The sequence below is a fragment of the Mauremys mutica genome, chromosome 2 (assembly GCF_020497125.1).
Source record: "Mauremys mutica isolate MM-2020 ecotype Southern chromosome 2, ASM2049712v1, whole genome shotgun sequence".
Classification (NCBI taxonomy): Eukaryota; Metazoa; Chordata; order Testudines; family Geoemydidae; genus Mauremys; species Mauremys mutica.
This window is the reverse complement of record NC_059073.1, coordinates 10,277,860-10,290,695: the sequence shown is the minus strand read 5'-3', so window position 1 is coordinate 10,290,695 and position 12,836 is coordinate 10,277,860. Positions and strand designations below refer to the sequence as shown.

Below are 12,836 nucleotides of genomic sequence, written 5' to 3'. Positions count from 1 at the left end.
TATGCTCCAGTCTCAACTACTATGCCCTCATGTTTCTGTTATCTCTGTAATATCTGGTTTTACTTGCTGCACCAAGAGTTCTAGTACCTCCATTTTGTTACCCAGGCTCCTTGCACTGGTGTACAGACATCTTAGTTGTTTCTGCTTGGCTTTTCCCAGATTCCTCGCCTAATTAGGTACAGTCATTCTACTGCTAGTATCGCCTACCTGATTGTTAGTGTCATTGGTATTGGCACTATCTTTCCTCTTGCTATCCATTCTCCTACCCTCTGTTGTTCCTTTCTCTACTGCTGTATCCTCTCTTACTTGATTTTCCTCCCACACAATGTTAGAAACAGGCATGGATATTACGAGTGTCTCTCAACTGTCTCTCCTGAATTCCTAGTTTAAAGCTGTTTTAATCAGTTGTGCCAACCTCCATCCCAGAAGTCTATTCCCCTCCCTGTTCAGGTGGAGTCCATCTCACGAGAACAGTCTTCTCTCTGTGAATGCCTCCCAGTGGTCAAACACTCAAAAGCCCTCCTTATAGCACCACTGCCTGAGCCATCTGTTGATCATCATAATCTTGTCTCACCTTTGCTCTCCTCCTCTACGGACAAGTAGAATCCCATTGAAGATCATCACCTGAACCTCCATTTCTTCAAGCATCTTCCCTACCCTGGCATAGTCTCCCTGGTTGCATTCCAGTGAGAATCTAGCTGTATCATTTGCTCCTACATGAAGGAAAATCAGTGGATTCTTTACAGCTCCAATTAGGATCCTCTTCAGCCTCAGGTTCACATCCCATATTTTAGCTCCCCGGAGACAGAACACCCTTCTAGTCGCTGGGTCAGATCTGGTGACAGGTCTGTCTGTTCTTCTTAGTAGGGAGGCCCCCCAAACACATAGACCTGCCTCTTCCCGGTGCTGATGCAATTCCCCAGCCTTCCCCCTTCTGTTCTCTCTAGCTGCAAGTCCTCTTGTCTTGTGTTCTCACTTGCAGTCTTCTGCAAATCTCTCTCTGTTCTCCTGGGGCTCTGAATGCTGGCTATCTCCACTGACTCTTCCCCTCTTCTTGTAGGACTAGCCACTCTTCTCTTATTCCTTGCCCTCCCACCTCTTGTACTGCTTGCTGTACCCCATCTTCAGCCTCCTACTCAGTAAACCTGTTCCTGAGCTCTCCTTCACTAGCCAGTCTTGTCCTCTGCCTGGTTCTCACAGTCACACGCTTCCACTGGCCGCTCTTGTCACCCAGCACTCTACCCTCACAGTTCTCCAGTCCAGCTTGCACTTGCGAGTCTTGATTTCCATTCAGTCTCTTCTTGCTTTCCCTCCATCATCTGCTTGAATCCACTTCAAACTCAACCATAGTTTCTACCACATCTCTAAACCTCAGATCTTCTCTTCCATCAGCTCTCTCAGGTGGCACTTCATACAAATGAAGCACTTTTCAGGTACCCACTCCAGGATAATGTACATGCCGCAGCGTCCACATCCAGTCATAGAATCATAGAATATCAGGGTTGGAAAAGGGACCTCAGGAGGTCATCTAGTCCAACCCCCTGCTCAAAACAGGACCAATCTGCAGATAGATTTTTACCCCAGTTCCCTAAATGGCCCCCTTAAGGACTGAACTCACAACCCTGGGTTTAGCAAGCCAATGCTCAAACTGCTGAGTCATCTTCATGGTCTCTTCCATTCCTTGGGTCACTATTACTGCTGCCTCTGTAGCTGTCATAGCCCTTCCTCTTAAGCTCCTGTCATGGAGCGCGCGCGCACACACACACACACACAAAAACCTGCCAGACTTCCAGTACAAACCTCCGTTCCAAGCTCAATTTGCTGGCTCCTCTGCCATGGGCTGGCTACTTAGCTAGAAAAGCACCTTAATCAGGGTTCTGTTATGATCCAAAGCTCTGCTTTAGAGAGAAAGTTTAGATTGGGTGAAAGTGTCACTTTGTCTATCTGAAGAACTGAACATGGAGGATTCACCATCAAAGCCTATAGCTCATTCACTCGCTGTCTCCTAACCAACGTCATAGCTAATCAGAGTGCTATAAAGTCTTCTGTAGTCTGATCAGGTGACTGCATTAGTTTAATCAAGTCTTGTTTCAGTTCCCAGTGAAGGGGACATGAACCAGAAGAAAATTATTCAATTAACATATTTCTTCATTATGGGGGTAGTTAACGTTGAAATAACCTTGAACAGATGTACCAATTGACATTATATTTACTAGATAAACTGCAGACAATCCTGATTGCTTAAGATATACCAGCTAATCCAAAACATTAGGAATCGGGACTGACATTAGGATGAGCCATTTGTTAGACGATCATAATAAAAATCTGTTCCATTTGTATGCAAAAGCCTTCTTTTTGTCAGTCTGTATGACTGTAAGAGGATGTTTTGTATTTCAAAAAAACCCCAAACACTCCATGACTATTCAGTTTGGATTCCGGATGAATATATCATTTTGACATAACAATCCTGCAAAAAATGCTGGGATGAAAAGTATGATACACAGTAGTTACATTAAAGTCATTGTGGACATTATTTATATTGACCAGTCATAATTTATTTTGATTGTAATCTCTTTGGGGCCATTTTGTTCTGGTTGTGTACAGTTCCAAGCACAATGAGGACCTGCTCTCTGACTGGGGCTCCTAGGTGTTATGGTACTACAAATAAATAGATAACAACAATAGTAGGACAATAAATACCACAACATTACCACAGACATTTCCTCTTCTAAGTATAGGAAATAAGGGGGTAACCCAAAACCCACTGAAGTAAGCAGATTGACTTGAATGGACATTTCATCACATCTCAACTGCAGTACTTCACATAGCATGTTTGGCAAATATTGTCTTTTTAGATTGTGGCCACAGTAGAGGTATGATAAATTATGTATAAAGTCAATGGATGATTCTCGTTAAAGCTGAAGATTAAATCTTAATGTCCCAAATGAGAATTTTGTTGTATTCATCAACAAAGAGGAATTTATAGAGAGATGTACACATGCATGCATACACAAGCGTGCAAATGCCCGTGCGCACACACACAAAAGAAGCAGAAGTCACACTTCCTGCAAGGAGGAAGGGCATTTAAAGCCGAGATAAATTGGTACGATTTACAGAAATAAAAAATAATTTTAAAAAATGGCAACTGTTCTGTTCAACCGTAGTAATTATCCTCTTCCCCTGAGTGGGAAGGAGGAAATAATGAGGGTGGCATTATATGATCAGAATTACAGTCATTTTATTTTCTAAAAACACCCGAAAAAAAGTGTTTTGGGTTTTTTTTAAACTGTCAGTTTGGATTTTGCCAATTTCTGGAAAAGTTCCAGTTTACATTGTATTTCTTATTTGTAACAAAGTTGTACTTTTCCCTTCCAAACATTTCCAGGGATCAGTCAGGAGGGATGTGTGTTGAGGGGATCCATTATCAGTCGAGTAATAAGTAAAACTGAGTTCACGACCAATTATAACAACTGAAGACCCTGTGAGAACCTTGAGCAAAAGAAGGAGCCCTGAAGAGAGTTCACCCATGCAGAATACACTGGGGCTGCTGACATACTGACCCATTCAAGACTAGCGGTGGTGCTCAAGCTGGATGCTCCCTGGTCCATTTCAGTGTAGCTGATGGCATGGCAGGGTACTTGAGAGCCCTTCAGCTTTAGAACTCACTCCTCCTTTTCATTCAATGTAGCTTGTACTTGTTTATCTTCAGGACATATTGCAGGGCACTGGGCGCTGGACTAGATGACCTCCAGACGTCCCTTCCAGCTCTAAACTTCTATGGTGCTATGATTTATGGTACACTGCAAGTCTCCTCTTTCATAGAATATCAGGGTTGCAAGGGACCTCAGGAGGTCATTTAGTCCAACCCCCTGCTCAGTGAGGTGTTTGGGGAAGGAGATGTTATATGAGAAGTAATAACTGATAAGAACAAGATACTTTTCCTCAATTCTCCTTTGCAACATGGTTTAAGGAGGTACAGCCATACTTTGCGGAGTTGCTGATGGCTTTTGTTTTTTACATTTGATTGTGCATTTATGTGCCTGTTAAAGGAGTCTAGAGCTTGTGATCAGTGTCTCTTGGTAGATACTGTAAAGCCAAATAAGCAAAATAGAATAATTAAACAAACATTAATGCAAATACCTTAAAACAAAGTCTCCTGAAGTTTCACTTTGCATCCTTTAAAGCAGCGGTTCTCAAACTTCATCGCAATGCGACCCCCTTCTGACAACAAAAAAATACTACACAACCCCGGGGTGGGGACAGAGCCTGAGCCTGAGCCCGCCCAAGCCCCATCATCCCGGGGGTTGGGGGGGCAAAGCCGAAGCCCCACTGCCCCAGGCAGGGGGCCTGTAACCTTAGCCCCGGCTCCCAGGGCTGAAGCCCTCGGGTTTGGGATTGGGCTTTGGCTCTGGGCCCCAGCAAATCTAAGCCAGCCCTGGCGACTCCATTAAAATGGGGTCCTGACCCACAGTGTGAGAAGCACTGCTGTAAAGCATTGCCACCAGAGAGGGAATTCATTACTTCCCAAAGGATTCTCATTAGGATTTAGGTAACTGAACATCTCACCATGCCTGCCCACTAGCACACGTGGAAGATTGTAGGGTACGGATTCTATCCGTTTTTAAACCTGTTACAATGAATTGCAATTGGGAAAGGGGTGGGGGGATGAACCCTCTGCATTATGGCAGCATTCTCATGGAGATTTTTCCTACACAAACATCAGGAAATTCACTGTGTGATTTCCAAAACAAGCACAAATCAGCTCTTCTGCACATATGCTGCATTTTATATCACTGTACAAGGTGTTAACAGTAATGCCTTAAAATATGCACAATATAGTGGAGTTGCTGTGGGAACCATAATTTTGAATTTCCAGACTCCTGTGCGGGTGGGGAAAAAAATCAACCATAACAATCATTGCTTTAACATCAGCAAGTTTTATACATTTAATTTCTTTTGTATATTTTAAAGAAGGAGAAAACAAAAAGATCCCAGATGGATTATAGAAGGAAATATACCCACACACACAAGTTCCAACCTGATCTGAGCATGTCCATCAGGGAATTGCATATACAACCTCAGGTATTGCAGGCACCCAAGCTGGGCATATGCAAATCTGCCTATGTACACAAGTATGTTTTGAAGATGTGGGCCTGTCAGATATGAATTTCCACAAAAGGACATTTTAGAACCACCATTTCACATGCACTGAAGTAAAAAGACACCAACTTTAACTGGCAAAGTGTAAGATATGAAGAAAAGGGACTTCCAGCTGAGACATGTTTAGCCCAGCCCCTAACAGCTCAGCCAGGGGAAAAAAATCTCTTCTGCTTCACTTAGTAAACATGCTATCTTTGAATCTCGACAGTCCCCGTTTGTGTCTCAGCTGTGGTTACATCAAATCAGGACAGGCATGGAATCCCGCCACAAACTAGAGATCTCCACTAACTGGTGAAGTCCACTCCAGTGACTGACTCTAGACGTCTAACACAGCAGCAACATAGCAGTAAAACAAGCGGAGCATCTATTTTTAAAATTTTCACTGTGTAATACAAACTGGATTCTTCTGATATCCATGATGCTAGCTCCTTCCTTTGGAACTCTATTCTGTCCTGATAACATTTCTCAATTTAGTTATAAATCACTTGTCTGGGATTTTATCTTTGTTGGGCAGATATTTCACTGTCATCCCTTCTGTCATCAATGTCATCCACAAATCAACGGTGACTGATCTTCAGTGGTAGAGCTGGCCATCTTGGGCTCAACTCTTCAAGGGGCTGAGAGCTCTCCAGACATGGTTGATTCAGATTTTGAATAAAGGTTCAAATAATTTCACCAATCCTCATTAAAAAAATCAATGGCCTGATTTTCAGAGGGGCAGTCCAGCAACTGCTCCTGTTAAGTTGAACGTAAGCTGTGGACACTCAGCATGCCTGAGATTCAGACCAGTAGACTATAGTCTGGTAATGCCTCCAACGTCATAGTTTATCAAGCGGACAATATTTTATGTTGGCTTAATTTTTAATCCTGACTGGAGCCAAATAAATTACCTTAAATCCATTTAGATCCTTAACCACAGCTTTGAATAATTTTCTTACTCACCATTTAAAGCACATAATGATAATAAAGCACCTAACAATAATAGAAGTTCTCTTATGAATATTAGATAAATTTCCTCAAATTACTGGGGTTTTAAGGGACAAATCTAAATCAAGTCATTGTTTTATATTGGCTTTAGTGGGTTCAGGGTTTAGCTTATGAAGAATATGTACAGGAAGCAATTATGGTAAGATCTAAGTTACCTATTTTCTTTTTAAAAATGTGGGTTAAAAATTGCTTTCAGTTGTATACAAAAGTCAGTGTGTAGCTACACTGATGAATCACAGAATATCAGGGTTGGAAGGGACCTCAGGAGGTCATCCAGTCCAACCCCCTGCTCAAAGCAGGACCAATCCCCAAACAGATTTTTACCCCTGTTCCCTAAATGGCCCCCTCAAGAATTTAACTCACAACCCTAAGTTTAGCAGGCCAATGCTCAAACCATTGAATTATCCCTCCCCCGAGAAGTAGAATGTGGCCCAAGATGTCCAATATTTCTGTGGCTTTCCACAAAAGATCCATAGTTGGTGTAAAGCAGCCTAGCTCCATTGAGGTCAGTTTAGTCTCTCAGTTTAAACCAGTTCAGGAAGGCATCCTTAATTTAAGAAAGATGCTTAAGCATGTGTTTAGCTTTAAGCAGGTACTTAGATGGTTTCTTGACTTAGAGTGTTAGTATCCACCAAAGATATCATATTCACAATGAACCAGATTGTATTTCCATTGTAATCAATGCAAGTTTGTACATTGACTTAAGTGGAATCAGGATTTGGCCAATTAAGATACAAGAATATGCCATTTGGGATTTTTTTTTTCATAGATTCATAGATTCTAGGACTGGAAGGGACCTCGAGAGGTCATCGAGTCCAGTCCTCTGCCCTCATGGCAGGACCAAATACTGTCTAGACCAGCCCTGATAGACATTTATCTAACCTACTCTTAAATATCTCCAGAGATGGAGATTCCACAACCTCCCTAGGCAATTTATTCCAGTGTTTAACCACCCTGACAGTTAGGAACTTTTTCCTAATGTCCAACCTAAACCTCCCTTGCTGCAGTTTAAGCCCATTGCTTCTTGTTCTATCCTTAGAGGCGAAGGTGAACAAGTTTTCTCCCTCTTCCTTATGACACCCTTTTAGATACCTGAAAACTGCTATCATGTCCCCTCTCAGTCGTCTCTTTTCCAAACTAAACAAACCCAATTCTTTCAGCCTTTCTTCATAGGTCATGTTCTCAAGACCTTGAATCATTCTTGTTGCTCTTCTCTGGACCCTCTCCAATTTCTCCACATCTTTCTTGAAATGTGGTGCCCAGAACTGGACACAATACTCCAGTTGAGGCCTAACCAGTGCAGAGTAGAGTGGAAGAATGACTTCTCGTGTCTTGCTCACAACACACCTGCTAATACATCCCAGAATGATGTGCGCTTTTTTTGCAACAGCATCACACTGTTGACTCATATTTAGCTTGTGGTCCACTATAACCCCTAGATCCCTTTCTGCCGTACTCCTTCCTAGACAGTCTCTTCCCATTCTGTATGTGTGAAACTGATTTTTCCTTCCTAAGTGGAGCACTTTGCATTTCTCTTTGTTAAACTTCATCCTGTTTACCTCAGACCATTTCTCCAATTTGTCCAGAACATTTTGAATTATGACCCTGTCCTCCAAAGCAGTTGCAATCCCTCCCAGTTTGGTATCATCTGCAAACTTAATAAGCGTACTTTCTATGCCAACATCTAAGTCGTTGATGAAGATATTGAACAGAGCCGGTCCCAAAACAGACCCCTGCGGAACCCCACTCGTTATACCTTTCCAGCAGGATTGGGAACCATTAATAACTACTCTCTGAGTATGGTTATCCAGCCAGTTATGCACCCACCTTATAGCAGCCCCATCTAAATTGTATTTGCCTAGTTTATTGATAAGAATATCATGCGAGACCGTATCAAATGCCTTACTAAAGTCTAGGTATGCCATCATGTACAATACTCTGTCCATCATTAATCACAACTTGCTGGGGGTATGTGGGGGGAAAAAGACATCACAAGGCATAAACACATAACTGAATAACACAATTAAAGTATATTCCTTCCAAGGTACAAAGAGCTAATGGAACCATTTAACAAGGCAGCTTTATCTGAGATTAAAGAAATACACTAACACCTCAGTAAACTAATACCAACTAAGTTACAACAAAGTCAGACACAGAACCTTAATTATCTGAAACCTGCAAATTAATATGGAAAAGAAATGGGCCAAAAATTCATAGTTGCAGGATCAAGCACAGATGGTCCTTTTTTTAAAATCAACCTGATTTTACACATGGAAAGAAATGCTATTTTCTCAAATCCAAAGGTTTATGCAACAAAAATTAAGTTTTGCAAAAAAAGAAAGAAATTATCAGTGTAGACATTTGGGCTCAGGCCACAGCCCAGGCTTTGAGACCAACCCCTCTCGCAGGGTCTCAGAGCTCGGGCTACAGCCCAACCATGAATATCTACACTACAGTTTTACAGCCCTTGGCTGACCCAGGCCTCTGTAAGCCTTTTATTGGAGTGTATAAATTCCCTAAGTGACGACACCTTAAAACTGAGGTCTGAGATACAGTATCAGAAACATTCCCTACTTGTAAAAACAGTTAGATGTGAAAAAAATCTCCCCAGGAAAGTCCATTTCTAGAGACATTTCGGAGTGGACAAAACAGTAGAAAGTATATTGTGGGGAACAGACCTGTATTAGCCAGGAACCTAACAAGATAATTCAACATTTCTATTTTTTAGGATTCTATGATCATTGCCATCTGCCAAGGGTGACACATGCTACTGAACGATATGCAATTTTAAAAGGAGGAACAACCCCATTGAATTCAGTGGAACTACTCCACATCAGTAAGGGGATTACAGATTAGCACTTTATTAATGCTTCAGTTATTGTCCTCTAAAGTCCAAACACACATACCTACCTGTTTGCTGCTTCTCTGCCCGGAAGGAAGCAAAGCTTTGGACTTCTCTGCTATTTTCTGCCAAAGGAAAAAAAAAGGGATTTTTGGCATCAGTGGTCAAATTTTTTTTGGGGGGGGAGGAATCACATTTAACTCTTTTTTCATTCACATTACATTTAAAAAAAATAGAAATTAAAATAACCCTGTAGCTTAGCAATGGAAAAACTGCCTTGAAGAAGTAGACGTTTCAGGAATTAAGTCATTTAAGCTTCAAGCATGACAAGGTTATCAAAACCAAAATATGCATTTAAGAAATGACAGTCAGGACGTGGGTAAGTAGCAATTTACCAGTCAGTTCAGCTTCCTGCCACAACCGGGCATTCGCAAAATGCAACAGCTAATTTTGGCACTATGGGATTTATTTAAAAAGTCAGATGTACAGCACAGATGGAATATGCTGATGAACATGAATCTAACAACAAACAAACTCATTACACAGATATTTTTGACTTGTGATTTAACGAGACAGTGCCATCTAATTTAGACTCAGCACTTAGGTTTTTGAAACAGAGGCGGAAAGGTTGTATGAAGAGACATATGCGTAGAAATAATACAGTGGCATTTCTATATACAAACTTTAAAGACTAATTAGTTGGGGATTGGTCCTGCTTTGACCAGGGGATTGGACTAGATACCTCCTGAGGCCCCTTCCAACCTTCATATTCTAGGATTCTATGGAAACTTTTTAAAAAAAACCACTTTCCTGCAGCATTGGAAACCCAAACAAACAGCGTGGCTCTAATGCAGGAGAAACAGTAAGTGAATCTTCCCAGTCTACTTCCATCATCACATGCAAAACAGTCAACTGTGTCAATGGTGTAGTGTACATGAGGGTTTTTAAAAAAATAATAAATTCTTTCAACTTCACTGATATAATGTATTATCAACAAAGGACCCAATTCAGCAAAGCACTTAAGAACATGTTTGACTTTAATGGGTCTTAAGCAGATGCTTACAACTAAGCACATAATTAAAGAGTTTTGCTAAGCAGGGGTGGGACAGCCCACATTTAAAATGAAGTACAGGTTAAAGCGGTTAATCAAGGCCAGAGAAAGAACTAGTTGTTATTCAGACACCTGACTTTTACCCTGATGGTACCTCTTTGGTACCCATCAGAAATAGAACCGGTTTGTGTGTGTGTTTAATAAAAATAAATGAAATCCTATTAGATCCCCATAGAAAGTGTCTTGTATGCAAGTGTTAGGGCTGGATTGTATGCTTCAAATATTTCATTTGCACAGAATCCTCCTTTTCCCCACTTTCGACACAAGCGCATGGCACTCCCATTGCAGACGGGTAAGTAGGAACTCAAGTTCGGTCAGGCTGCGCTTTAGCAGGGTTTGGAGCACTCAGGCAGATGCCTCATTGAGTAGTGGTTGGCTGGGGAGCCCAGGCTTACAGGGTCCGTAGTTCCAGGGCAACCCTCCCATCTGGACTAGGAAGATCTGGGACACCCGACTCTATCAGGGGTTCCCAGGTATGTCTACAGAACCCGTAGAAGCTGGGTGGAGAGACTCGGGCTGGCAGGGTTCACGCTAGCGCTCTAAAAAGAGCTGTGAGGCTCAGTCCCACGGGCTGTGTAGACACAGCCTCCGGGTATTGGCTTCCAACTCTGCTGCAGTTGGGGCCCCCAACTCTGAGGCCGTCTGCACTGGGGGGCTGCCCCAGAGACAGGGATCCTGAGAGCCCAGGGAGCCCCCTGGAGCCAGAGGTATCTGGTTGCTCTGTTTCAGAATAACCAAAAGGAAACAGTTCAATGTTTCTCAAAAAAAACCAAAAAAATCCAGAATTTTCTTTCTGCAGGAAATTGCAAAATGTCTAGTCTTCGTTCTGGTTTGAAATTAAAACTTTTCTTTAAAATATCAGAATCTCCTGCGGAATGGAAATTCCAAATTTTGACCAGCTCTACCCCGAGGCTGTCATATGTGGAACAGACGATAATTGAGAAGACAGGGTTGAGGAAGTAAATTTGTGAGTCATCCGCATAGAGATGACTGGTGAAACCTTGCAAATGGAGAAGGTCACCCAGGAATAAGGTGGGGAGAGAAAATAGAAGGAGAGGATTGGCTTTTGGTTATTTCATTTTAACAGTTTGAGCTGTTGCAGCATTTTCTATTCAGCTATAGGCCTCTGGAATCCTTAGGGTCTTAAACTTTTAATTTAGCAGAGCTGTCAAGGTAGGTCAACATTAAGCCTAACGATGTTGGACAGTGTCCCTTTAAATTGCATAGGTAAGAGCAACGCTGCACATTAAAGTTTCTTTTTCTCTTTCACCTCCCCTAAAGTCACACTAGCCATCCTGCAGCTGTTGTGTCACCCTCTGATGTGCCATGCTGTGCTGTCATCACAGTACTACAGCTGCCCCTGACATTCAGCCATGGATGGATGGAGCCAGTTTATCAGTAAATTATTTTATATGTTGCTATTTCACTAAATGTTTTGCGGTATTTCCATACACTGTGCCACAAAATAACAGGACGAATATGTTGCAATGATCATGCCGTATAACACAGACACAAAAAAAAGACATGAGACACCCTATTGGTCAGTTCCATGCTCTTGGGAGTCCATAGTTGCTGTTGATCAACATATTTCCAAATCCGCAAATCAAACAGTGAAAGGAAGTGCAGGAGTCCTATTACCTTTTGCACAGCTCCGTATCGCTGGATGGCATCAGACAGCTGGTTATTCAACCTGTCCAGCTGAAGTCGCTCTTGCTGTATTTAGAAGACAAAAGTAAAGTAACAAAATCAGTACTAACCAATAAAATGGCTGACAATTCAGCAGAAAGTGATTGTGTATGACCTTGAGCTGTGATCCTGCAAGATCTCCTAAGCTAAGCAGCATTAGATCTGCCTGGTATTTCAACAGTATCTGAATTACTAGAAATACCAAGGTGCTACAGCAAGTTATTTTGGTTAGTGAGTAAGGGGATGCTTTACCCTTTGAGTTTTCCAAGTAGTCTCCCATGTATTTACCAAACGGGACTGATTTTGCTTAGTTTATGCAACCTAGCACTTCCAAAGGAAGAGCTGGACACCATTGTTGGACAAATAAAACTAGATCAGAAACAATACAAGAGAAAATACAATAGGGAACAATCCTAGACTATTTTTCTCCCACAATACTTTATTATTTATTTAATAAATAGACTATGATGCTCATCCATGTAGTATCTGGACCACACTATCTAATAGGCCTTTTGCATGTCTAATTTCAACAAGCCAAATCCCAAAGCCCTTATATTTCACTCTGACATTACTAAGTCTAGTCTAAAGAATAAACATTTGCTGGTAGGAAAGTCGCTTATGGGTGTGATTTTAAAGACATTTTTATACCAACAAAAGCATAATGCAGATCTAGTTATACCAAGAAAAAAAAATATATATGTTTGCTAGTATAGCTTATTTCACTCAGGAAACTGGTACAATCTACAAGGGCAAAATTACTTTTTTTGCCAATATAAGCTCTACAGTTATACCAGCAAACCTTTCCTAGTGTAGATCTGGCCTAATGCAAATTCCCGTTGGCGTCCGTGGGAGTTTGACTTCAGGCAAAATCTGAGTAAAGACCTCAGGTTTTGTCCATATGATTTCACAGGAGGTCTGCCAGACATCATGACATTCATTTTAGGGCTGGTCAAATCATATTTGGAGAATACATTAGTGGATGAATTTCACCAGTACTCACAGAACGTTATATTCAGCAAATACTTTTTGCAGCATTCAATCAGCAATATT

General features: G+C 41.6%; 1 protein-coding gene across 10 annotated transcripts in view; it reads right to left on the bottom strand.

Annotated features, from left to right (window-relative positions):
- TSNARE1 (t-SNARE domain containing 1) overlaps positions 1–12,836 on the bottom strand; it is a 673,885-nt gene that overhangs the window by 300,745 nt on the left and 360,304 nt on the right. For all 10 annotated transcript variants that reach the window (XM_045004924.1, XM_045004925.1, XM_045004918.1 and 7 more), the window contains 2 exons: positions 11,739–11,813; positions 9,058–9,114 (listed from right to left, as the gene is read on the bottom strand). In XM_045004924.1, coding sequence (XP_044860859.1) covers positions 9,058–9,114; positions 11,739–11,813 — 132 coding nt within the window. The remainder of the gene's footprint in view (positions 1–9,057; positions 9,115–11,738; positions 11,814–12,836) is intronic.